Source organism: Sarcophilus harrisii, chromosome 2, assembly GCF_902635505.1.
Source record: "Sarcophilus harrisii chromosome 2, mSarHar1.11, whole genome shotgun sequence".
NCBI lineage: Eukaryota > Metazoa > Chordata > Mammalia > Dasyuromorphia > Dasyuridae > Sarcophilus > Sarcophilus harrisii.
The window spans coordinates 639562392-639590316 of NC_045427.1; the positions used below are offsets into that span (position 1 = coordinate 639562392).

Below are 27925 nucleotides of genomic sequence, written 5' to 3' on the forward strand. Positions count from 1 at the left end.
TAATAAAACACAATTATTTTATTGATTTCTTGCAATCAAATACTGCCAACTAGCATTACTTCCATTCATGCACCATTCAAAACAAAGGGATAATTCCTTGGGTGTTTTTTAAATGATGCACAACATTTTAATACAGCAAACAGAAAAGTTAAAACTTATGATGCACCCTGATTAATTATGTAAACTGATAATTGGAAAAAAAAAAAAAAAAAGCAGAACTAATAATTTGGTTCCTTTCTTCATAAAGTGGAAATTTAAACATTTCTCCTGATAGTCTTGAGGTTATCATCATGTTAGGAGTAGTGCAAAGTGTGGCACATGGAGGATCATCTAGGAAGGCATGTAACTGACACGCCTTATTAGAATTAATAAATTGTGCATAACAAAATGCATGCAGTCAATGCATGATAGAAAGCATCTTTCCAATACAAGGCCAGCCCCGGGCTCCTGTATTAATTCGATTTTGCATTATCCTTTATGGCATTATAGATTAATTATTACATATAGCATAACCCTGAAGTTAAGAGAAGGAAAATAACTGCTGCTTGAAAAGTGATTCTGGGTCGCCATTTGGTTTCAATCGGGAGAAACAGACCCTCCGAGGTTAGCGTTTGCCGGCTCCGGCTCCCTCAGCCCCGGTCAGGTCCTCGGCTGCGCCGTATGCTTCACAGTGACCGTTCTCTACGTCGTGGCCAGGCCCCCTTCTCCTACAGTGGTCCGTCCAGTGATCCTTCACCCGGACCGGACCATCCCTAGCTTCGTGGTTTTCCCTTTTTGCTGTTTTAACTGTATGATTTCCTCTCCCTTACCATCATCGTTGTAGCCCCTTGTGACCTTCCATTTAACTATTCATAAGTCCTTTCAGAATATCTTCAGGGAGCTCTAGAAGTGGGAGCTCTGGGGACGGAAAGTCCAAGGGGGGAAGGTTGGGGATGGGAATGTCCTTGGCTTTCCCTGTGTTTGCTGCAAACTCCTGCCAGGTAGAAGAGGCTGAAGCAGTCTCTGAAGGGGGAGGCAGGCTCCATAATTCAGATTTTTCTACAAAGTCAGCATCTACATCCAATTCCTTTTCGAGGGGAGCCTTCTGGAGCCTGGCCTTTTCAGCACGGAGCTGCTTGTTTTCTCTTCTCAACCTTTCATTGTCGGCCACGAGAAACTCTACGTGTCGCTTCAGATCGGCGATCTTGGTTGCCTGTTCTTCTATCGTGGTCTTGTCATCTTTCGGGACTTTGCTGCCGGGGGACGGTTCTGTCGGGTCTTTCCTCTTCTGAAGGAGAAAAAGTAGAGTGTCTGGGTCCCTATCCAAGACCCCCGGCACCACAGCAGGACTAAACTGCTGAGATCTAGGCACACTGTGACACTCGGACCCATCCTCGGCCATCTTGCACGATGTCAGAAGCTGAGGGGTTCCATCGGGAGTCTGTTGGGCTCTCCACCTTTCCTCCCGCTTTGCCCTTTTCCACCTCTCCTGAATAAGTAAGAGTTGTTTCATGTGGCTATCCCTTTGTAATTCCAGTGATAACAGAGCCTAGAAAGAGAGAAATAGTCATTACAAAGCTAAGGCACTTCAATGCTTCTCAAAAATCCTTTCCAATTCCCTACTCTTGGGTCCTATCTGGTAATAAAGTGGAGTCACAGGAAAACTACAATGTAATCATTTTAATAAGCTCTCTTGAATCGAATAACCAATGAGAAAAAAATTTCAAACTTAAAATTCAGAAAGCCTAAAAATTTTGCTGATAGGCTACCTATCAATTCATCTAGGCAAAGAGAATTCTAATAATATACTCTCCCAAATAAATGCAGAATGTCTGGAGATATATATATATATATATACATATACATATACATATACACATATAAAAAAATTTTTTTAAGTTCTTAAAAGACAGCAGAGTCATCTGCTCCACAGGCCAGATCCCCTACCCACCAACCTTTCAATTAAGGGCTATTTTTCTCAGGGCCATTTAGATAAAGCTATTCCTGCTACAGTTGACAAGGAGAAAGGGGACAACGAATAAAGAAGCTGGCATATGACAGTGGCTCTCACGGCACAATGCTATTCTTTCCAGCAGAAATCACGACACTTCATGGTCTGGTGGGACCATGTGTCAACAACGGCAAGTTAGCCTCTGTACCATTTGGGACACCCAGGAGAAGCCGGACTACAGTCCAGACTCTGGGCCATTCAGAATTAGATGGACAGGAACAGGCTGTCCTAACTGAGACATCTGGCAACAGAAGGAAAAGCAAACTGCACTATTTCTGCAGTGGGGCTGCTGGAATACTTCAATGGTGGCAAACTGGAAGCAGTGTAGATGCTCTTTACTGGTAATAAGTAAAACCATGCTACATGAGTGTAACAATTGAGCCACAAGGAACAAAGGATATGAAAAATTCAAAAGTGCGGGAAGCAAATGAACTAATGGGAGAAATAGAGAACCGGAAAAACAATGTACACAATGCCTAGAGCAATATAAATGAGGGCAAAACTGAACAGTTACTAGAACACCAACAGCCCCAAAGAAGAAAAGAGCAAACTTGGGCTACACTGCAAGAGAAGGGGAGGGGAGGGATAGGGCATCAGGAAAATGTTTCAAATGTACCTAGGGTACTTCCTCTCAGGTTTCTTCTCCTTCCTAAGGCACCTATCACTGTCCTTGTGGGAAGGCCAAGGACAGTTCCCAGGCAAGGCCTTCTACTTCTGACCAAGTTTTAGGTAATCAGATCTGAAGTTACATTCCCAAGCCTTTTTAAAGAAATCTCAATTAGAAATCAAACTATCAAACAACCTCTTCTTACAAATTTTACTAAAGTATCTCACCTGCTCAGACTGTGTCAGCTTCATGGCTTCAGTAAGATATGCTATACAAAAAGAGACATAATAAATTAAGAAACAATTTTGCAAAGAATAAAATAAGTATAAATTTCAATTAATATCCAGCTATCAAAAACTGATGGTTGCCTTTCAGGAAAGAGGGTGGGAAGCATGACACTGGCTACTTATAAATGCTCAACTACTTATCCCAACTACTTGCTACTCCCAACTGCCTTAGGCCTCCTCTAGCTCTTGGCTCCAGAGTGTATATGGTATTCAGAACTACCAGTACAGAGAAATTAGGAGGCTCTAGCACCAACTCCATAACTAAGGAGGCCAAAGGGTGGCGCTCCTGCCCACAATGGTTGCTGGGATCTCGGATTGAAGGTCTTGTCACTGCTATGTCGTGGCCTGACCAGCCAGCTCAGTTCTCTCTCCAAAGCCACAAGGACACAGCAACTGGCAGAGAAACAAGAAGGTGCCCCCAATGCCACATCCTGCACTGTTCTCGGAACTGTGGTGGAGATGGTGAAGTCTGGAAGTGATTTGCCTGACCTGGAACTAGAACCAGAGGTTGATCCAAGCCAATGAGCACGTAAGCATCCATGTGTCAGGCACCATGCCATGAGAGGAGGGCACAATGGCAAGCTGAAAATGGATCTTTGCCTTTAAGAACTTACCATAATGGGGGAAACAAAGTAAAACTTTTGGATAGGAGGGCCACTAAGCCAAGAACCACGGAAGGTCTCCTGCAGGAGATAGCATCTGAACCAGTCTCTTTTGCCTCAGCTTGACCCTTCCCACAGAGCCCAAGTCAGCTAACTAGACCAAGAGCTTGCATGATTCCAGGACACAAAGCTGAGTTTTACAGTCTTCTAATCTGTAAAGTGGAGAGGGACGGATGAGATTCCTTTTGAGATCCCTCTATTCTATCTAGGTAGAATAGATATCATTCTATCTAATGATAGAAGAAGCCACCTCCTTCTATCATTAACAAGCTCCTTTTTGTCCTCCATCCTTCACCCTTTTCATTTTTTGGCAATAAAGGAAACCTGGCTCTTTCTGGAGATGCTTCCCCCCGGCTAACCTCCTACATGCAACACGTGGGGCAAGAAGAGTCTGCGGACTCCATGTTCCCCAAAGTCATCTCACAAACACCACCCCCCCATGTCCCTTTACTCAGCATCCTTTGGGCTACTCATTCACCCATATTCTTTCTGCTTCTTTAAATTCTAGCACCTCCCAAAACACTCCTTTTTAAAAATTATCGTGTATTTATTTTCTTTCTCTTCTCCCCCCAATACCCTCTATTAAACACTAAGTTCTTATAACAAATAAGCAGTTAAGTAAAATAAATATTGGCCGTATCCAAAACCGCATGTGTTATTCAACCTATTTATCACCTGTCATGAAACAGGTGGTATTCATCATTACTGGTCCTTGGGAATCATGGTTGATTAATGGCATTGATCAGAGTTCTTAAGTCTTTCAGAATTGTTATCTTTATAATATTGATGCTAAACAACCAACTGTTGCCCTGGTTCTGCCCACCTCCTTCTGCCTCTTTTCCTATAAAGTCTTCCCTGGTTCCTCTGAACCTGTCTCTCCGTCACTCTTCCAGGACAACAGCATTCCACCACACTTATTTATCTGGAAGTCAGCAAAAGGATACAGTCCAGAGAGCGCCGCGCTTGAGTCAGGAAGCCACCTCTTAGTGAGGTCAAATCCGGGCTCGGATACTTCTTAATCACTGTGTGACCCTCTATACCTCGCTTCTCTCACCTGCCAAAGGAGCTAGAGAAGGAAGTGGCAAACTACACTAGGATCTTTGCCAAGAAAATACAGAATGGGGTCGCAAAGAGCTGGACATGACTGAAATGAATGAGCAAGAGCCAACACGAACTTGTTCAGTCACTGCCCGGTCTCTGGCTTTTTGCCCCTCCAAAGACTCATTACAAACAGCTTTGCACTTTATGCTCTTTTTCTTTCTTGAGTCTCCGAGGTGCAGACCCGGTTCGCTCATTCCCAAACCTGCTATCTATTACAGTTTTCTTCTGTCCCATGACCTTTGGCTCTTCCACGTGGAGTCCCCCATGTTCAGGCCGACATCTCTTCCAAGTTCACCAGACCCACGCCTTCTGATGAACACTTTTTACTTGTGCCTCCCTTTGGATCCCAAAATCCTGGGCTCACAGTGGTCTTCTCAACCTTCAGTGGCACCTCCCAGTCCAGCTCTCCTTTCCATCCCCCCTCCAGTCAATGCAATTTGACTGCTCTAGGTGAAACCTCCCCCTTCCCCACCTGTAGATCCCAGCTGCCTCCCATCTGCTCTCCCCCACTCAAGCTGCTACAAGGAAGAGTCCTGATCTGTCATAACTTTTAGGCTCCTCTCCATCTACTAGTTACACTCTCCTTCCTTGGTTTCAGACATTTTATTTACTAGAAGGGAGAAACCAAGACAAAAAACCAAAGTGTTCGGGATCTCTGGCGTCTCTACCTAGATGACCTTAGTTAAGTCACCTGAGCCCTAATGGACCTCAGTCGTCTAATCTGTAAAGTGGAGAGGGACGGATTAGATTCCTTTTGAGATCCCTCTACCGTTTTCATCTGATCACTGCCAGAATTCTTATACATGGATTTGGTCACTTTTGCCTCTGCTCAAAAAACTTTACGCTCCCCTATCAACTTCTGACTATAGCTGGCACTTCTTTGCCCATCACTCAAAGCGATCCACCGCCTGGAGCCACCTTTTCTTCCAACTGCCTAACAAACCCCTTCACTCCCCCTCCCTTCCAAACAGTCTATAATGCAGCCAATCTGGGAGGCTCTCCCCCTTGGAAATGCTATTATGTCTTTTGGTCTGCAAGTCTTGCCTATGGCCACTTCTTATGCCTTCAGGGACCTCCCTCCCCTCACCTGTGGGTCACCATCTTCATGGAACTTTTCCCAAGCTGGCAACTTCCCCTTCACACATCACTTTATTTTGTAACTTTTCAACTCACTTCTTTTTGGGGCACCAAATAACGCAGCTGCCTTATGCCCCATGTGTGCAGACTGGCTTACATCACACCAAGTATACCTGTACTGAACACACATCCTGCTGTGCTCCCCAGGTGTAGGAACCAGTATTGAAAGGGGAAAACAATTCAATCAAGGACTCATTAAGTGAGTAAATCCCCTGATCCCACTGGGAGGACGTTGTTGTCATTACCCATACATTCATCCTGAATGTAAAATAAATCTAACTGCTCTTTCATGATCTCAGAAACCCATGAAAATAGCAAAATTGAAAAACAAGGATAAAAGATCACTAGTACAAAATTTTATTATTTACTCACTAAAAAATTGACAAATCACGTCAAGTCCATCACATAATTTGTTCAGCAACTCAGAGTGAAAGTGATTTTTGAAAAGGGATAAGTAAAACATGTTGAACCTATTTCATATACAAACCGCTTCTCTCAGCAGACATTGTTCCCAGGATCACAGGCTTTTGGGCCAGAACCTTTAGGGGCTGAGTCCAACCTTCTCCTGTCACAAATGAGGACACTGAGGCTGAGAGAAGGCCCTTTCTCAAAGCGGAAATGGGCACGAGGGGGAGAGTGGGGAAGCTCGGCCCAGACCCCAAGTCTATCATACCTGCTTTTTTCCTAGTACTGTGCAGTTTTGTCTAGTGACCCACCTGAACCATATACTTAAGAGTTATACTTTTAGAAAAGACATTTGGACAATTGGTTCGACTCCCTCATTTCACAAAGGAAAAAGCCAGAACCAGAGAGGTTTGCATGATCTGCCCAAGGTCACACAAGCTCAACCAGCAGCAGAACTGGGCCATGTTTCAAACAGAGAAATGTGCAGTCACACAAGGTCTGATCAACTGCTTTGGTTAAACCCTCCTCCCTCCTCCCCATTCGGACTAAATATGTTATCCAAACCCAGTATTTAAAGTATATTTAGGGTAACTGGCAGGCAAAAGAGAATAATTCTCAAGCACCCTGCTGTTTTGTTTTTTTAACGCAATATCTATTAAAATTCTATCAGCAATCTGTTAAACTGTTACCAAAGCACAAAGCTCTAATTGTGCAGCCTGATTGCAGAAACACAGCAAAACATGCCTCATGAATGATGGAACCGATCTGCTCTCAAAACACTGTAATGTGCCCATTTCCCTCAGTTTTTTTCTCTCCATTCCATGTGATGGCAAAAAGGCAGAGATTTATTTTCATCTACAAGTTGGTCAAACAAGTGTTTGGATGTTCCTATATTCTCAGGTCACCTACTTTGTTCCCTTTCTGAATCTCTCTTGAGATCCATAGCCTTTTGGTCCTGCTAGTTAGCTAAGAGCTTGCATGACTTCCAGGACCCAGGTCACAAAGCAGAGGTATGTTCATAGATTGGATCTCAAAGCTGCTGAGACTTTCATTTTGCTAAGCCAGAATCTCTTAAACTTTCCTTTCTTTTCTACAAGCTAAAGTAAACCCATATTTTGATGAAATCAAAGCAGCATTTCTGTCCTTGACCTTCTTTACATCATATATATTCAACCTTATTTCCAGTAGTAGGATCCTAAGAGGAACCATAACTCTTGTGAGTTCCTCCTCTCAATTCATTTACAAATTAAATTCTCAAAGGAGTAGACTGTTTATAGACTATGATGAAGGCATTTCATTCTGCGATAAGGAAAGAAAATATACTTGTTACAAAAGAAGGAAAGCCCAAAACTATAGTTCTTGAATGTGTTTATCTAAGAATTTTTTAGCTCCTGGTAGTTATTCAGCAATGTTCTCAAATTATTCTTAAGCTTCCCGTTTCCCATATCCTAAGATAAGGATTTCTTTTACTTCAATCTGCTGTTCAAAATCTTATTTGTTTATTCATATAGAATGTCTTTTTTTGAAGATCAATAATTTCCACTACGGATAACCTTCATTATGAATTATATTATGGACCTCATTTTAGGAAACATGAGGATCTAATTCTGTCTATTTCAAGTCAAAATAACTTGCCATATTTGAATACCACAATATGGCACTAGAGAAAGGCTAATTGGTTTAAAATGACTAAAACCAAGAAAACCACCCAGCCCCACTATCTAATTCAATTATCTTTGTGGGACTTACTAATCAAACTTGATAATGTCTCTTAATTAAGGTGACAAGCATTGGCAGGCAGTTAAAGATAAAAGATCAGGAGAGAGAATTTGAAAACCAAAAGGGGCACTTAAGCTATGCATTCTGGGGGTTCTCGGAAAGTAGAAAGCAGATAAAGATGGCTGGTACTGGTTCAATTATTTACATTGAGAATTCCAAATTATTTGAAATCCAAGCTCACCTTCCTGGTTGCAATAGTGAATGAACCGACACGTGCTGCAATCAGTTTCTGTCTTTATAAATTAATAGTCTCCATGGAATTTCCCAATAATCGTTAATCATTCTTAGGATGTGATCATAGGTTCTCATAAGATTAGTTCTGCCATGCAAAAAGGAACAAGTCCAAGAGGCTGATCGGTACATAGCCATCACAACTAGTGGAAAAACCAATGTTCCACTGAAGACTATCTATGTGAAAGTTTGAGTATTATTGCTCTTTCCATTCTAAATAAAGGAGGGGAAGTGAAACTGCCCAAGTTAGCACAAAAGTTTAAAGGGATCATTTCTTTAGAACACTCACCAGCTGCCTTTTGATGACACAAAATGGCCTCTTCGTATTTCCCTGCAGCTAGTGACCGGTCTGCTTTTCTGCTCTGCTGATGAGCCTAGAAAACAAAAACATCAGAGGATTACTGAACAGGGGACTCAAGGCAGACCACGAGCCATGATGTCATGTCTGGGTCATCAGGAATAATACAGGGTTACATTCATGTCTGCTCACCACATTTTAGAAAAGACAGTGATGAACTGGAATGAGCCCACAGCAGCCCAGTGAAAGGACTGAAGATGGGCTCAAAGAGCGGGGAGACTGAGCTTTAAAAAAAGGAAGCTGCTTTTTGGGATTTAAGGACTTTCTAGGAGAAGGATTAAGACTTCTTTCGGCACGACCCCATGCTGAATTAGGAAAACATGGAGAAAATGAAAAGACATGGATATATTTCCTAACCCTCAGAGTTGGAGTCAAAAGTGGAGTGGGTTTCCTCTCAGTGGAAATCTGTGCAGAGGTTTGAGCTCTATTCCTAAGGAAATGGGTTTGTGTTCAGACATCAGTTAAGACTATCCAGTTTCTGAGGTCTTGTCTAACACTTAAGAATCTATTAATGGGGAGAAGGATCAGAGAATGAGGGTAATGTAAACAGAAATCTATAAATAATAAGTTCAAAAAATATCAGTTTTATTTCTCAAAGATGTGAATAAAAATATTATGAGTCATGTCTTGCCTCTTACTACTTAGAAGTACTAAGTAAAGAAAGTAACCCCAAAAGTAGTTAAAGAAAAACCCCAGAAGTCTGAAATATTAGTTGTCAAACAACTGGTAAATGATAAATATATTATTCAGATACACCCACCAAATGATCAATATTGCTCTTCCCTCCCCAATTTCAAAGGATTTCAAATCAGACCTCCCAAGAAGTACAAAGTTCTGCTTCTATATGAATTTAATGTTATATTCAGTACAAGTCTTGTTACAGCATAGCATAGCACCATCATGCTATAACTATCCCTTCCTGTATTAAAAAGTTATCAATTCAAAATTTCTAGTTATATATTTGAAGGGTATTTATAATTTTAAAGTAGTTTTAATTATGCTATCCTCTCCCCTCCAAAAAAAGGAAAAACAAGAAAACCCTAGAAACTACAACATAGACCATATTTGTATGTTTCATGGATACTATGATAAAAACTTTCAATTCTCCACTAAACCCCACAATATTACAGGTATAGAGAGCCAGACTAGCATCAGGAAAAACTTGATTTCTAACCCTGTCTCACATACACTAGTCAGGTGATGGAGCACTCCCTTTTTACTTTTCTCTGCCTCAGTCTCCTTGTCTGAGGGGTCCATTGGAGCTCTGGCTCCAGAATTCTGTTCTACCCCAAAGCGATATCAGGGTGTGGAGCGGACTCGGGTCCTCAAAGGCTGCTGCAGAGGCAGATTCTGTCCTGTCCAGCAGCGTTAATTTATTAAGCACTTACTATGTGCCAGGTCTGACAAAGTCTATGTCTATTAAGAACTAGATCACTGGAACATTTGCAATCAACTCATGAAACAATCTCCTGAGACTGGAAAGAAGATCCACACTGAGGAAAGAGTTAATCAGGCAGGTTCTGCAACTGAAAATGAAAGTCACAGAAAATTTATTCTGTAAGTAATGCATAAAGTGATCTGAATCATTTTCAAGAAGTTTTTATAATTGAAGAATCCCATGGAATTGAGGTACTACTTAGGAACTGGAAGGTATCAGAATTGTGAGGGAACTTAAGGATTGATCCGGTCTAGGTCAGTAGGTGTAGATCTTTTCTACATCCCAGGCCTCAGGATAGTCTGAGGAAGTCCGTGTCAGAATATTTTCAAACATTCAATAAAACACACAGAACTGCAAAGGAAACCAAAGGTGAGTGAAAAAGAAACACATCTTGCTTTCCCATCCAAGTTCACAGATCTGGTTAAGAATGTCTAAGATCCACCTGTTCTCACCTGCTATCAGAGAGGCAGGATCTCTGATTTAGCTGTTAAGAGTCTCACTTTCCGGGTAAGAACCGAGGTCCAGAGAGGTGAAATAACTTTCTGACAAGACGGGACAGAGCTTTATGGGAATCCTCCTCCAGTGACCCCAGAGCATTTTTCAGTCCCCAATTCACAAGCGAGGGGCTGAAAGGAACCTTGGAGACCAAGTGTAACTCCTTCCTTTTATGAAGAAACTGAGGCTCTTGCATAAAATGACTAGCCCGAGGTCACACAGTCAGAAGAATTCAAAACCGGGGCTCTGACCAGAACTGCAATGCTTTCTACTGAACCACACTCCCTTTCTCTGGCACTTTCTAGGAGTCAAAAAAAAAAAAAAACTGAAAAGCTGTTTTAGTAACAAGACAGATCACACAGTACGCTGGAGTCCCTTTCAGGTATTACCAGGCTTTTCTACTACAAACTGGGGTTCAGAATAGACCCAACATTTTCTTAAACTTTTGTTCTCTCTCAATTCAGAGGATAACACAAGAGGCACATAAATGCTTGTTGAAATGAAATAAACTTGTTCTTTCTATCCACTCTAAATTCAGTTTGTAAGTATCAAAAATTTTCTGAATACTGTTTTAAAAAAAGGGGTGGGTGGTTCTGAAACAGCTTTTAATACAGCAAGCAATCCAAATTAACACTACTCAAAAGCTGGATAAAAGAAAAAAGGCAAGTTCCATTTGGGTAGAGAGAGTTGTAGAAAGAAAGAAGTGAAAGATGTCTCTTCCCAAAGTCCGCCCTGTTTCCAATTGTTTATAAGGATCAAGGATGTAGAAAAGGAAAGCACTCTAAAGAGGCCCCAGTGAGGTAGACTTGAGCTCTTTAGAGCTCTGGAGCCTAGTGAGTCCCTTTTCTTCCTACCTCTTACCTGTCTTCCACCTCTAGGTTATCCCACTAATCCTAGGGGTACCCCAGAGCTCTTAGTCCTGAGCTGCTTTGTCTCCTCCTCCTAAACTGCTGCATTTGATAGTCTCATTATTTCCCACATGATGTGCACGTCATTTAACATTTATCTACTTCAGTTTTCTAAACTATAAAACAGGGATCATAATAGTGTACCTCACAGGGCTGACATGAGAAATAAGTGAGATATATTTGAGGTCTTTTTTTTTGGGGGGGGGGTTGATTCTTTTTGTTTTAAAAATAAAGTTTATTTTTCAAAATACATCCACAGTTGCAAAACTTTGTTTTAAATTTTTCTTCCTTCCTCCCCTTTCACCTTTCCCCTAGTAATTCAATATAGGCTAAACATGTGCAATTCTTCTAAACATACTTCCATTTATCATGCTGCACAAGAATCAAAAGTGGAAAAATGTATTGGAATTGCTCTGAAATCACATAAATGCAATATATTTGTAAAGTGCTTACACTGCCTGATAATGTTAACACTTTAATGCAAAGTGTTTTCTTTAGTCCTTGCATAGATTTAATTACCTTTACAGAATCATCAGAGTCTCAAATCTAATTATGTAAACCCTAATCTCTCTGCTGACCTCAGCTGTCCTGTAGAAAATCTTCCCCGTTTCTCCCTTTCTCCTCCTTTCTTCTCCCTGTTGGAGCCTTGACCACCTCTTCTCTAGGCTCTTAGATATCCCGACTACTCATCAACTCTTGCTTCTCATACTCAATCTAAAGGTGATACACTGGAAACATCTCTTGTGTGTTCCCCTTTCTCTCCTTGGATACAGCCACCACCCTAATTCACACATGGACTATGACAACGGTCTCCCTCTGCTCTGTCTTTCCATCCTCCATTCAGCTGTTAAAAGTAATCTTCTAAGCAAGTCTGATCATGGCATCCATGGCCTGGCCATTTGACAAACTGCAGTAGCTCCCGATCACCTTCAAGATCAACTAGAAAATCCCATTTGTTGTTCAAAGCCCTACAAAATCTGAACCCTTTCCTATCTTGCCAGTCTTTTTATACCTTACCTCTCACCTTTATCCCACCCTGTAACCCAATGACATTCCCTCCTTGCTGTTCCTCAAATTAGACACCCAGGGTGGGGAGATGGAACTTTTACTAGCTGGGCCCCATGCCTAGAATTCTCATCTACATCTTCTAGCTTCCCGAGTGCCACAAAAAACCCAACTTCCATATGAAGCCCTTCTCAATCTCCTTTTATGTTAGTGTCTTCCTTCTGCTGAGTATCTCTAATTTATCTTGATGTTTCTGATTTACATAGCTGTCTGCATGTTGTCTTCCCATGAGCCCCTCAAGACCAACTGTCTTCTGCCTTTTTCATCCCCAACACTTAGCACAGTACCTGACACATAGTTAAGTGTTTAATAAATACTTATTAACTTGAAGTCTACAGATCCATGGATAGATTTTGAGGAGTCAGGAACTTGGATGGGAAACAAATCACAACCTCTAACTGAAATTTAGCATTTCCTTAATTAACCCAAAATACTTTCCTGAAGCATTCACAAGCCTGAAGGGTTCTATGATGGCAAAAAAGGTTTTAATTTCCTGATCTAATCCAACCTTTTTATGTTACAGAAAAGAGAGCCTAGCAAGATATAAAAAAGATCTTGACAGGTTAAAATGATAGGGCAAAATCAAGAATATAAAGTTTGAGAGATAAAAATTAAAGTTCCACATTTGGTTTCAACTTCAGAAATACAAGATAAGAAAGGCATGACTAAAACAGCTGTTCATCTAAAAAAAAATCTTGGGAAAGATGGGGCAAAAAGTATTATAGGTCTGAAAGTTCAATATGAGTCAACAGAGCCAATTGATAGCCAAAAAGCAGATTGTGCCATTTTTGACTGTATTTAGAGATACATAAAAATCTGGAATATAGAAGTGACTGATGGCACTGGCAGAACCACACATAATCTTGCACATATACAACTGGGCTTCAGAGTGAAGCCTGAAAAGCTAGAGCACGTCCAGAATAGTGAGAGGATTTGAGCCCAAGCCACAGCCACAACCGCCACCACCACAACTTAAAAATTGCACAGAACCGTTTCTTGTTGCCTTTGGGTGCACAATATTAAGCATTCCGCCAACTCTTGATTTCTTTTTTCTAAGAAAGGCCAAGACATCCTTCCAACATTTTCCTTCTGCTTTCTGATTTTGTTACAGCCACAAGTTTAAAATTAATAATTTTTCACTGTCACTCCACAAGATGCTGACATTTGGAGCCTAACTCTAGCTAAAGGGTTTATAGTTAATAGTAAAATGAAGTTAAAGTTTATAGAAGACTTAGAAACTGGCTCAAAACTATGATCCTTAGGACTCTCCTGTACCACAACTGTAGGAAAAATTATCCCTCCTTTCTCATATGTTTAACATTTTTATGAAAATGATCTACCCCAATTTGAAAATGTTTTTTGATGAAGGTATCATCAGGTGACAGGTAGGCTTTTTGTGAGGAATATTCCACAGCAAACTATTTTTTCTCATCACACAAGTGAGTTGTATCCCACTCTCCTTCCACTCAGGTTCTCAACCTCAAACTCATCCTTAATAATCTATTAACTCTCCTTCATTTTCCCATATTCAATGGCTTGTTAATTGTAAATCCATAACATTTCTCCCACACATGCTTCCTTCTGTGTTCACATGAGCCATCACCCTAGTTCAAGCCCTCATCACTTCCTACCTCAACTACTTGAAAGCCCTCTAAACAGCCTCAAGCCTCTCCCTCCAAAGATTATGTTCCATAGAGCTGCCAAAGAGAGATTTCTATGGATCTGATCAAATCACTCTCCAGCTCCAGAACCTTGAGTAGGAGCTTCCTATTGAAGCTGGGAACCAATACAAAGTCCTCTTCTACATTACTCCCTTTCATCTATTCCTCAGACCAACCATCTTATCACAAGCTGTCTTCTTCCCTAGCCCTCTTTGTCAAGTCTGCAACATATAATTCCTTTTCAACGGTCCCTCAGCTGCTACTGCCTTCTTCCACTAAATACTTACTTTGTAAACATTTTGGCTACACTTATTTTGTTCCTTTGAGAGAATGTAAGCTCCTTGAGGTTGGGAATCTTTCATTTCTGCCTCTGGATTCCTACTTCATTCCTAGTTCATAAGCTGGCACCTACTCAGGAACCTAATTGGTGTGGAATGCTTGAAAATGCAAAGGACAGAAGCAGACACAGCAACCTGAGATTTTAAGCTTAAATCTTAACTAGTAACCCACAAGAAAGGAAAGAGCGAAACACTTAAGGAACTCTGGAATGGAAAGAAACAAGAGCAGAGCTTGTGCTAATCCTGTTAACTGCCTAACAAGCAGAACTCCCAGAACTTCACCATTTGGGGCAATAGCAATGTTATAAACAAAGCTTGCTTAAAAACAGCATTCTTGTCATAAAACAAAATTTCGGCCTCTTCCACTCTGACCCCTTACCTTACCTTACAGACAGTGGCTGCCACCTTGGAATCCATATCTCCTTGGCCTTGACTAGGCACCGTGAGAAACATGAGATGTTTGGGGAGGACTACAGCTTCTGGTACGAGAGGTCGTCAAGCACTTCTCAGGGCCGCTCCCACACCTTTGACATCCACCTGGCACTCAACTCTCACCTGTGGCTCCAAGTAACTAGCACCTACAGTAAACTGTCTCTGCAGATGGGCTAAACCAGAATGAGGGTAGTAACTAACAGGCCTCAAATCCATCACCAAGTTAAGGGGATATTTGTCCCAAGATGAAAGCAATTTGCTCCAAATGCCAGGAAGATAGCTGAGGCAGCCTGATGGCTGTCAAACAGCAGAAACAACGAGCTCCTCTGCTGCAATCGGAGCCCTTCCAAGTCGTCCTGTCTTTGTCCTGTCAATGGGCTTCAGTGACTCAGAAAGGAAGTGAGCTGCCTATTGGCGCAACTTTGTCTTACTTCAATTCAATTCACAGGTAAGCAAGATATTACCCATGAGGAAACTGGTCCTATTCAAAAATAAAGGATGAGCAGCCAAGCACTGTGACCCACCCAGAGCTAGCCTATGACCCCAGCCATTAAAACACAAAGTTAATGGGAAAACTATGCAGTACAGTGAATGGCTCCTACACTTAAGGCTATCACTCAAGGTCCTCAAAGAGGATCCATGACATGCAAGTGAGCTGAATTTGAGTTTTTTATAATATGTATATATTTATAGTACAAGGTGCTTGTGGAGAAAGAAAAGGAAAAGAAAGGAAAGGAAGGATGGAAGAAAGGAAGGCCAAGGAAGATTTCTATCCTATTCAAGGAATACACCTGAAATGGTCACATCTTTCAAGCAGCAGACCAACAATTTTCAAAAGCACTGAATCAGGCAAGAAAGGTGTAGGTAAATTAATGAAAACTTCTAAAGAAAATGATGTTTAATGAAGTGATCTGACTATTAACAAAAAATATATAAATGCATATTAACACTATAATACGGGTGTCCCCAAAATCTTAGTGTACAGTTTTAAACTCTAATTAAAACTCTACAAAGTTCTACCATTTAAACTACTTCTGTTACACAGATGTGCCGATGTGCCAGGCATTGTGCTAAGAGGAATTATTTTTAAAAGACAAGAAGGTATCAAAGAGTTTATAATTGAATAGGGAAGACAACACAAAATGAAGCTAAAAAAAAGATGGGGATGAGGAAAGGGTTAGGGGAGGATGAGTAAGAAGTAGGAAGGAATATAACAATGAAAAAACTGAAAGGAGTACTCCAACCACGTAGGAAATGAAGACATGGCCAAAGCAGTTCTTGATCCATCCTCTATTTCAGGATCCCAGGAGTAAAAAGTACTAAGCAAGTATAAAAACCAAGGCTGGCTGTCCTAAGGGTATGGGGAGCAAGTTTGCAGGGCACACAGCTCTGGATAGTATTCGCTCATATAGTTGAATTGCTGGTGGGAGCCCTCACTTGGCCCACTTCAGTCACTTAATTTTCTGACTTTTCTCATGGGGTCAAGTCAAAACCTATGAGACAAAACCTATTCTTGGGGTGACCGTAAGGCAAGATTACAAATGCTATCCTTTCAGGCACTGAACAGCAGTCAATGAAAAGTTTTTATACAAACTTCAAAAACTGACTGAAGATCACAAGAGTGATTATATTAAATTTCAATAATATATCAATAGTTTAATATAAATAATAAACCTTTAAATGTTATTTTTTAATGTCTGAAGCTATTCAAGCTTAAAATTGCACTAAGATTTTGAGAACAACCTTGTTTCTTTACAATTCACTTCTCTCATAAAGACAACAAGAAAATGCAAATATCACACCCATTTTATAGACCAGGAAACAAACTACCAGGCAAAAGGAATCCCAGGAGGGCAGTGGCTTCACCTTTGGGACTGCTGACACCCACTCAACTGTCCTTTCTTGAAACAAAGTAAAATTTAGAAGCAAGGAGCCTAAACTCAAATCCTAGTCCCAGATGGCCCTTGGCCACAAGAACTTGGGCAAATCTTAAATCTTGCCTTGAGTAATGTGCCTCAGCCTTCATTTTCTCACCTACAAAAGTAGGAAAAGTCTTGTCCTGTCTACAACACAGAATTTTTCCGAATGAAATGATTTGTAACATCTTAAATTATTAAATCACTTTTTTATAATGAAACCAAATTATTTTCAAAATTGATTTGCCACCAAGTTTTCAGTACATGCAAAAAATGACCTCCTTAATCCACCTGCCTATCTACAGCTAAGTTAAAAGATCATTAAAAAAAAAATGACAATATTATTTTCAGGTTAATCTTGACATTTCTGGTGTGGCATTAACCAGCAAAGAGAAAAAGTTTATAGGCACAAGAGTAACTTTAAGTCTTGGATGCTGGGGCTTTTATTCTCTCCTATCCTGGTTTATATTGTTAGTTATTTTGTCAATGTACACATGTATTTTAAAAATACACGTAAATGGGGGAGTAGGGAAGGGGAGGAGGGGAAAAATTGGAACAAAAGGTTTTGCAATTGTCAATGTTGAAAAATTACCCATGCATATATCTTGTAAATAAAAAGCTATAATGAAAAAAAAGTTTAAAAAATGTGCATATAAATGAAGGACATGACTAAGTTTTCTAGGTAAAAACACTACTTATGGTCAGAAATAAGTCATATTCAAATAATGATCCCAAAATTTGAATAAAGTAACACAATAAGTGAGAACAAGAAGTCAGAACTCCAAAAGTGCTAAAAGCAAAACAGTTTCTATAAAGACAAACATCTTGGGGTGGAGACCCTATGCAAGATACCTAGTGGGGTTAAAAAAAAAAAAAAAAGTTGCTATTTTCATAGGGCTTAAATTCTTAGAACTGCAAACAATTATGTGAACTAACAGCATACTGACCTAGAATCTTTTGGAATTAGTTTGGACTAAGCATTGAGTTTCTTTACAAACAAGTCAGGTAATATTTAATTTCACTGTCAGGACTTAAAATATTTCAGATAACTAGTGAAAAGATGTGATATCATCAATGTTATTAAAAAAAAGTAATATTCAGGTTTACTTTATTTCTTAGAACCAAAGTCAAAGCAACTTTGAGTGAGAAAAACTAGATACTGAGGGACAAAGTTCTTCCTCCAACACCAGATTGCAAACATTGCTTTTGTCTCAATGACATTCTGACTTAGTTGGGACACAAACATAACCATTCCTTATTCTGTTCCACCTCCCTGCCCCCATTTTTTTTTTCTGTCTGGAATCACCCCCCCCCCCAAACTGGACTGATTTATCAAAATACTGTTAGTATGGAGAGCAGTAATGCGCCTCTTTTTTGGAGTTAAGGCAATACATCCTTTCAGTTAAGGTTATCACCTATCCTATTAAAAGTGCTGTTTTTGTTCAATTAAGTATTAAGCTTATTTTAGCAAGTCAATATACTAGCCTGGGTATATATAAAGGCAACATGAACAGTCCCTGCTCAAGGAGATTGAATTATCTTATTTAGCACTTACTATTTAATTTAAAACTAATAACAAATTCTACTGAGAATTTAATACCCATTGGACTATTTGGAGGGTCACAAAAAAGTCTCCAGCCATCCACCTGTTCTGCCCAAGTCAATATAACTATAGTATAAAACTATGCAGGAAAGGGGGAACAGAAGACAAAAGTGAGGGGCCACTGAAAGTCAAAGTGGAAAGAACAGGTACTTCTCAGCATAAAAAGGCATCCTCGTTTTCCGGTAGTCAAGTTGGGTTTCCTTGGGCTGGTGGAACAAGAAAAAAATCCTTTCATTCCTCCAAATCTGGCTCCTCACCATACTCAACCAATAAGTATTTTACTAAGCACTCACCTGTGCTTATGTGCTATAGATACAAATATAGAGAAGGGAACTACCCTCACTCATAAGGATGTTACATTCTACTGGGGTAGACAACAAAGACCATATAACAATGCACTATAAACACAAAGTTTAATAGTAAAATCACTATTTTAATGATATACACAAAAATATAAGGTAGATTGGGAAGGAGGGCGATAACAGTTGGGGAGAATCAAGAAATTCTTCATACAGAAGACACCTATGATGAACCTTAAGGGAAGACAGACCATCTATCTCTAAGGCAGAAGTGGACACATTTTGAGCAAGGAGATGTCCACTGCACAGGTGCCAAGACAAAAAAATAAAGCAGGGTGTGTAAGGATCAGGAGGCAATAGAGAAACCAATGAGGCTCAGAAAGGAAGTTATAAAGGCTTTAAAGTTAAAGAGTTTATGGTTTATCTTAGGGACAAAAGTCTCATAATCAGATCGATTTAGAAAAATTATTTTGGCAGCAGTATGTGGAATGGCTGAAAGTCAGGTGAGACTTTGGGGCTGTTACAATGATCTGAGAGATGAGGAAAGCCTGAACTAAGGCAGTAACTCTGTGCATGGAGAGAAGGGTTAGGATGCAGGAGATGTAAAGTCAAACATGACAAGACTGACAATGGACTTGCTGTGTGGGTTGAAAGAGGGAGGAGTTCAGGACAATTCAGAGATATGAACCTGAGAGGATGGATGGAAGGATGGATGTGCTTCCAGCAGGAATAAGGAAGTCTGGAATAGGGGATGAAGACTTAGAGAGGGGAAGTAAAAAAAAATTTCATTTTAGATATGTTAAATTAAACATGTTTCTGGAATATCCTGTTTGAAACCTCCAATAGATGACTACAGATCCAGATCTGCATTTTCAGGGAAACTCAGATCCTCTATGTGGTAATTGAATGCATTAAGATATTTAAACCCATGGGACCTGAGGAGGTAACTGAGAAAGGGCAGGAGATGGCTGAGGACAGAACCTTGGGGACCAGGCACAGTAAGGTCGATGGTATGGAGGATGAGCCAGCAGAATGGAAGCTCAGCCAGCTGAGCAGGGGAAGATGGGGTGGAGTTGACAAGAAGAGAGGGTGATGAACAGTATCACAAGCAGTAGGCTGGTTCAGAAGCACTACATGACCCCAGTGACTGCAGCTTGCCAATACTGTCCATGGGGTTTTCTGGGTAAAGATACAAGGAGTTAGCCATTTTCCTTCTCCAATGGTTTAAGGCAAATAGAGGTTAACTGGCTTGCCCAGGTCACATAGCTCTAAAATGTCTGAGACTGGATTTGAACTTGGGTCTCCCTGACTCTGGGCCCAGTGCTCTAAGTTACCAGTAACTAGGTAGTCGAGGAGATACAAGGTAGTCCAAGACAGAGGGGCAGGAGGAGATCCAAAATGACTTACACTGGCAGGACAGAATACCATGAAGACCCTCAGGAAGAGAGAGCCATTAGATTTGGCCAGGAAGAGATCATCTCTCCCCAGTGTCTCCCCACTCCAGCCTCAGTGAATTTCCTAAAGCCCAAATGTGACCATGTCATCCCCAATCCCAGGGGCTCACCTCTACAGTCAAATTATAAAATCCTGCCAGAGTTCAAAGCCCTTCAGCACCTGCCCCTAAACTTTTCTTATACCTCACACCCCGTTCCCCATGTGACATTAGATTCTCCATTTCCCAAATCCACGTATTTTCCCTCACTGTTCCTCATGCCTGCAATTCTCCTCTTTCTGTCTGCCTTCTAATCCCAGCTAAAATTACCTTCTACAAGAAGCTTGGTCAACCTTAATTCTAGTGTCCAAGTGTCTTTTGTTAATTATTTCCAACTTTCTGTGCACACAACTTGCCTGTCCCATTGCTTGCATGTTGTGTATGTTAGTTTATGGGCTCCTTATGAGAAGGGACTGTCATTTGCCTTTCTATATAGTGCCAGGCACATAGCTCCATTTAGAAAGAATTAGGCTATAGATCACAGGGAAAAGCTCCGTTCAGAATCTGAGGAGAGTTCAAAGAATGAATGCATTGAGTAGTCAAAGGAGATTAAGTGACTACTAGCCAGAGTAAGCTTTTAACTCCAAACTGTATTTTAACATACTGTGCCCTTTTCCTTAATCAAGACTACATTATATCAAATTGTAGTGTGGCAGAAGACTATGTTTATGTATGGGGGGGAGGAGGGAGTGTCAGACAGGGAACTGTGTCTGGCTATTCGCTAAGCTAGAAATGTTTAGATTTAGAATAGTTGTTAATAGAAATTGTTTTTACTAGTCATGCCCAAAGTGGAGAAATTATTGTTTTTCTTTAACAACTTTGTGAGGTGTTGAATATTTCTTCTGGTTACCCAAGGCAGAAACCTAGGAAGTCTTACACTTCCTTCACTTCTCATATTCAGTAAGTTGCTCAATCTTGTGAACTTCACAAGCTCTCTCACAGCCACCCTATTCACACTGCTTCCATCCTTGTAAAGTCCCTGATCACATCCTGTCTGTATTATTGCAGAGCCTTCAAACTAGTCTTCCTGCTTCAAATGCCTCTCCAGTGGAAGCCATTCTTCACAATGGGATATTATTCTAAAAGCACTGATCTGACCATCTTGCTAACTTACTCAAGCAGCAATAGCGGCTGGCCTTGAAGAACAAATGTAACCTCCTCTTGTTGCATTTCAAGCTCCTCAAAACCTGATTCCAGATTTATTACAAATTACTTTTATGCAGAACCAGTACTAGAGGTGTTAGGTAGGATGTAAAGAATGGAGGATTCATAAAAAAGCCTCTTGTAACAGTTCAAGCAATATGAAATGGAGCCTCAAACAGTCTGGAAGCCAATATACTAGAGGGATAGGGAAGGAGAAGAAATACTGAAACAATGAAATAGGACCAGTAATATTGAGAACACATCTTAAGGTAATAGAAGTTAGGAAATTGAGGCTTAACATGGTTATGACCTACCCATCATCACTTAACTAGTAAATGGAAGTAAGACTCAAACCTATGCCTCTGGATGCCAAATCAGAGTTCTTTTGGCATACTACATAGCTGGTGCCAAATACACGTGGGACTAGAGATGGGAGAAAAAACAAACAATAACATGGGCCAGCTGGGAAAATGAAAAAGCTATTGACAGACATCTACAGATAATCTCAGAACAGGCTGAAGGATAGAGATGACAAATTTAGCTCTAAAAAACCAAAGCAGTTAAAACCACTAGATTCAGACATTCTTTAATTTTGTATTGATATATTAGTTCCTACTAGTGTCTTGGTATTTCACCTGGCCTAATTCTTGTTGGGGCTTTGAAAGTAACAGATTGAGTCAAAAGACTCCTTCTCCCAGCTCTGATTATTTCATTTCTCTGGGCATCAGTTTCCTCATCCGCAGAAGCTGGGCTCTACAACCTAAAAGTTCACAGATAACTGATCTAGTTGGCACAGAAAGCAAGCAATGGGTATAGGGCTATATTGCCACCTCTGTGATTCCAAACAAGCAGAAGGCACTTAAGCTGTATCTTTGGCCAAGTCTGAAGATAAATTCACTTTGAGACCAAATGAAATCATTTCTGTAAAATGCTTTGAAAAATCATAAGGCAGAAGATGATGATGATATCAGGTTTTGAGATGGTTACTATTTCAAACAAATTTATTAAGTTTTGATGTAGATGAGGAAGTGCTGAAGGACAGAACTTCATGTGACTGGAGCCACAACCAGAGACTTCTTTTACAGGAATCTTGGGATTTTTGAGAGTTTAGAGGAATTTTAAAGATCATTTAGTCTAATCTCTATTTTTCAGATAAGAAAACCAAAAATCAGAGAGATTACATGATTTTTCTCGGGTCAAGACCTAGTTAAAGAAAAGAGAAATTGTTCATATAGAAGGTCAAACAATTTATCAAGATATAAAGCACTTGTGTTTTACTCAGTGACAGTGGCTCAGAAGATAGTTCCCACGATAATAGTGATAAAAATAATTTCAGGAAGTACAGTGACCAAGGGAAACACAAATCAAAGTCACTTTACTGATATTTAATAATAGCCAGCTATTATATGCACTTTTCAAATCATATCTCATTTGGTCCTCACAACAATCCTGAGGGAGGTGCTATTATTATTTCCATTTTTCAGATGAGGAAACTAAAATAGAATACATGATTTGTCCAAGACTCAGTTACCAAGTGTCTAGACCAGATTTAACTCGGGTCTTCCTGACTCCAGGCCTAGAGCTCAATCTAAACCGTGCCACTCCAACATCTGAAAAGGTGAGTATGGCTTTGGTATAGAAATGGAGCCTACTGATCATTATGAGTTTATCTCTATCTGACCCATAGCTCCTCGGGCCAAGAGACAAGGAGAATTTCTGCTTATGTTCAATACAGTATGCCCTGGAACTAAAAGACATTTAAACTGACTGAAATTGAAATAAGGTGAAAAGTAAGTCATCATTAAGTGCGACCTAAGAGTCGTTTTGCTTTGCTCAACAGGGAAGAGGCCTGGGAAAGATGAAGTTGACGCACATCTGCTCCTCGAGTCTCAGATCATCAACTGCAACACTGAGAGGTTAAGTAACATGCCCCATGTCACTGGAGTGACAAAACTTGCATCCAAGTCCCTCAACTCCCAGGCCAGCTCTCTGTCCACTGGTATAACAAAATTGAAATTTCTCATTGCCGCTTTGCCAAAGGGCAACTCGAAACTGAGCAGTGGAAAAGAACAGGCTGGTCCACCCTGCTTTCCAGGCCTGTGCAGAAATAGGCTCTGCTCTCTCCTCAGGTGAAGTGGGAAATAACTAAGTGCCAGACCATGAGTAATAACAGTAGTAGTTACCAGATGACATTTAGGCAGCTTGGTCATGTTTACAAGTTGCTTTACAGACATTTTATTCTAACAAGTCAGTGACGTTAATAACACAGGTCATTATCTATTTTACAGAGGTTGGTTTGGGTAACTTGTTTTTAAATTTTTTCTCCTATAAATCAGTCCCTGTGGCTAATATTTCCATCTCTGGACTAACTAAAAAATTTAAAGGTTATTTTACCTTTTGATCTCTGGCTTAAAAAAAATAATAATAGTTATAATTTCGAAACTAAAGTACTGAACATAGCATTTTAGAAAGTTCAAAGAGCAGTGGATTTGGAGCCAGAAATCCTTGCCACACACTGGCTTTATCACAATACTTGTGTAACCTTGGACAAATCATTTACTTTATAGAACCCTAATTTTTAACCCATAAAATGAGGGGGTTGGACAAGGAAGCCCTTTAAATTAGGAGATCCTGTGAAATTGGTCATGGTTGTCCAATCACTAAATACCAGAGGCAAGATTTGACCCCAGGTCTCAGCTGACTCAATGGTAAGGACTCATTAGAGGTGTAGTCTACCTGATGCCCTGTTGACCCCATGTATTTCTAAATTGTCAGGCAATTATCTGAGGGGGAAAAGACAAGCTCTTCCAGACCTGCCATGATGTCACACTTTGTGATTAAAATTCTCAGACATTTTAATTTATCTTCTATATATACAAAACTAAGTACAAGGATGCCATCTTTTTATCCAAAGTAACACATTCATCACAGCATCTCAATAAACATCTGTTGAATTTGTTGGAATTTTATCACTATTCACTTTATCTTTACAGAGGAAAAAAGTGGATAATAATTGTGTTCAAAATGAAGTACTATGTGATGATCACAGTACATTTTATTTTTCAGTTGACTTAAGTCACAAATATATGCACCATATTTTTACCTATGTGTTCAACCATATGTTCTCCCCATGGCAAGTTTGATGATGGCCAAATTAATTCTATGACTAAATTCTGATTTAAAAAGTAAATACTGATCCTATACACATCTGGGAGCCCTTGACAATACAGGAATGCGACACTAAAATTAGCCTGTAATCAGGGTAGTCAGCTTGAAAAAAATGAAGGAAAGGTCAGGGAGTCAAAATAGGTCTGTGATCCATAATGTGTTGATGAGTCATTGACCTGGCCAATCATTTCCTTTCTCCATGCTTAGATTGTCATCTACAAAAATGGAAATTAATTCTTAGCAAACTTATAGGAGGAATGCTTTATAGAATGATCATTTCAAAGTTTCTTATAAAATAGCTTTGAGCAAAGTTAGTGCTTCACTAGTAAATAACAAAAACAAAAAAGACTAACCAACACTGCAATTTCCGGCCTCTTCCCAACTGTCACCCCAATCCCCAAATCAACTTGGCATTTAAGTCCTATTCCTCCTATCTTTAGGTAGTTTCTTCCAGGGAAAGGACACAAAATAGAATGGCACTCTTGAGATCACTGAAATGGGACGGTCATCTCTAAATCCACCTATTCCTTATTAGTTACTAGTGACAAGCTCCCTAAATTAAGTGTTCCTTTGTAAAGTCTTGAGGTGTGGGGTGGAGAGGAAGAAGAAAAACTAACTTATCAACCAGAATTCATATATCACTGAGTTCCAGGCACTGTGCTAGCTTGGGGCCAGTGAGACAAAAACCAAAAAAGAAATAATTTCTATTCTCATAAGCTCACATTCTCAATTTAACAAACATGAAATTACTAATGTAGGCACTTATCTGTTCTCAGCACTCAGTAAACTTTACAGAATCATTTTATGTTGTGGTAGGTTTTGATCACTTTCCCCTGAAGCTACATTATAACACACCACAGAAAGGCTCCAGTTTTCTAAGACTGAAAAGCATTTCTGGGCTGGTGACTGTTATTTTAATATGAAATCAAAAATATTGAAGCTACTCCCTCCCAAGTGGCCTATTCTGTCCACCCTAAACCCCATATTTTTGTTAGCCAGATCAATTTACAATAAAGAACTAAGTTAGAAACCAAACTTTCCAATAACCAATTAGCAGAATACTTAGTATTGAATATCATAATCTAGAATGCCGACTATGGAGAATGTATGCCTTTTACTCCTTGTCTCTTTCACTGATACCTCAGCCACTGACCCTAGATCTGTGATTTTAGTAGTAACTTGTATCCATGTGCATATCTCTCGAAAAATGGTAAAATCTTAGCTCTAAACCTTATTCCATACAAAAAATCAAGAGCACTGATCCAAAAGCTGAAAGATTTTTCTAAAATGTAAAAAGATTTGTTTGTGCCACTTCACTGCCATTTCTCACCTCATCAGCTAGTCACCTGGCAGATAGACTAGGGAAATGGGGCAGTTGTAGGTAAAGGGCAAAGCAGAATGAACTAGTCCATTTCTGAGGATATCCCTATGAAGTTTTAGCACTGAGAAGTCAATCAAGTGTTGAAGGTCAATATAACAACATTAAAAAATAAAGGGGCTACCTTTGACCTGCCTTCTTTTTATAAAACTGACTTCCACCATTCACTGATGTAGGTCAAGTAGACTTGGTGCTGGCTAGTTCACCTTGCCTAACAACTCTGACCTGAAGAGAAGGCAGGCCCTGGCATACCTTTGTATTTCCAATCCAGCCTGATGCTCAGGCGCTTATAAATTCCTGATCATAAATAAGGAAAAGAGACCCCAAAGTTAAGGGCCTTGCTTGACCTCACAGTAGAGGAAAGTGGATTAAGAAGTTGGGTTTCTTGGTTCCCTGGCCAGTGCTCTTTCATTATGCCAAGGAAATTAGAATTCTTCTATAAAAAGAAGTCTTCCTTTCTCTCTTCCTCTGAAAAGAGCTTCACCCGTCTCCTTGTCTCCCTCATTCAGCCTCTTCCTTCAGCCCGATTTCCTGTGAGCTCTCACTCCTCCAAGTCCAACACTGGAAGGCACCACCAAGCTAAGGTAACAACATGAAGTCCCAGCAGAAGCCAGGAATCCCACAACGGGAGGGACAGGGATTCTCAGGGGCCCCGCCGTATCTGAAGCGTGAATTCCAGCTCTCCTCTCCCCACCAAAAATCTACTGCAAGGTCTCAAGTGCACGCTGAAGCAACGAATTCTGATTTTAAGGAGCTGTCATGATAACAAGTTTTCTCTTCCGTCTGGTTGACATAAAGCTCTGAGTCGGGAGTCACTTCGCCCCTTTCAAACTGCACAGCGCGCTCTATCAACGCCCCTCTCCCTTGTCACCCCAGTCGGGCATTCGCAAAAGCTGGGGCGGCCGCGGGAGAAGAGCGAAGCCTCCAGATCCCCTTGAGCGGCCTCCTTTGCACTTGGGTCAGGTAGGCGCGTACCCTGGACAAGGCCCCCCAGGCAGGGGCTCCTCTGCGGGAGCCAAACCTTGCCCTCGCACCCTTGACCGTTCCGGTCAGACCCCGGGGGGGAGGGGCGCTCTGGCTAATCCCCCTCACCCCCGACTGGGGGCAGCGCGGCCGGGAGGTTCTCTGTCAATCTCCCCCCGGACGACGCACTCCCTTTCATCAGACTTCGAACGACGGCTCCATGTGAGCCGTAATCCTCCGCCTCTGCCCAAGAGGCGGCTTAGGCTGTAGCGGGGGAGTCGGCGAGGAAAAAAGCGAGATTCTTGGGCGACCGTCCCGGGAAACCCAACAGAAGAGGACGCCGAGGTCCCTAGTGGCCGGCAGCCGGACCCCGGTCCTGCCCGGGCCCGGACACTCGGCTCCTTCTTCCATGTCTTATCCCCACCGGGGTCTGTCCGCGGGGAGTTCGGGGTGGGAGCCGGAAACGCCGGTCCCGGGAGGGGGGGCCATCCCCGCCACCCCTGCGCCGGCCCGAGCTCCCCACCGCGGCGGCGACGTGGCCCTCGCGCGCGTCCCCCCGGCCCGGGGGCGCTCCTGTTCGCGGGGGCGGGCGCGACCCCCGGGCCTGGACACCGAGGGCACTTCCTGGGACCTCGGCGGGGCCGCAGCGCCAGCTCAGCGCTCGCTTTGTGCGGGAGGCCGGGGACCCAGGAGGGGAAGGGCTTTCAGGCGGGCAGCCCCGGGCGGCGCAGCGCGCGCGCCTCCTCGTTTCGCTGCGGGGACGCCGAGTCAGGAAAGGGCCGACGGGCCCTCGCCCGACGCCCCGGGGCCAGGGGGTGAGGGTCCCAGTCCCGGGCCTCCCCGCCCCCTCCCGGAGCCGCGCTCACCTGGTTGAGGGGCCCGTCCATCACTTCCATACACGTCGGGGCGGGGGACGGCGGCGGCGGCGCCCCGGCTCATGGAGGGCCGGGGAAGGGCGGCGCTCGGACGGGCCCGGGAGCCGGGTCGGCGCCACTGCCGGATCAACACAGCCGCCGCCGCCGCTTCCTCCTCCCCCTCGTCAGACGCCGCCGGAGCCCGCCCCCCGCGC

General features: G+C 41.7%; 1 protein-coding gene across 1 annotated transcript; it reads right to left on the reverse strand.

The window, feature by feature from the left end:
• On the reverse strand, nt 1–27925 carry NRBF2 (nuclear receptor binding factor 2). The gene is made up of 4 exons (XM_031956895.1): nt 27723–27925; nt 8489–8573; nt 2825–2865; nt 1–1528 (listed from the first exon to the last, which is right to left on the reverse strand). Exons 1-4 carry the CDS (start codon nt 27750–27752, stop codon nt 842–844), a joined length of 843 nt encoding a protein of 280 aa, XP_031812755.1. The 5' UTR covers nt 27753–27925; the 3' UTR covers nt 1–841.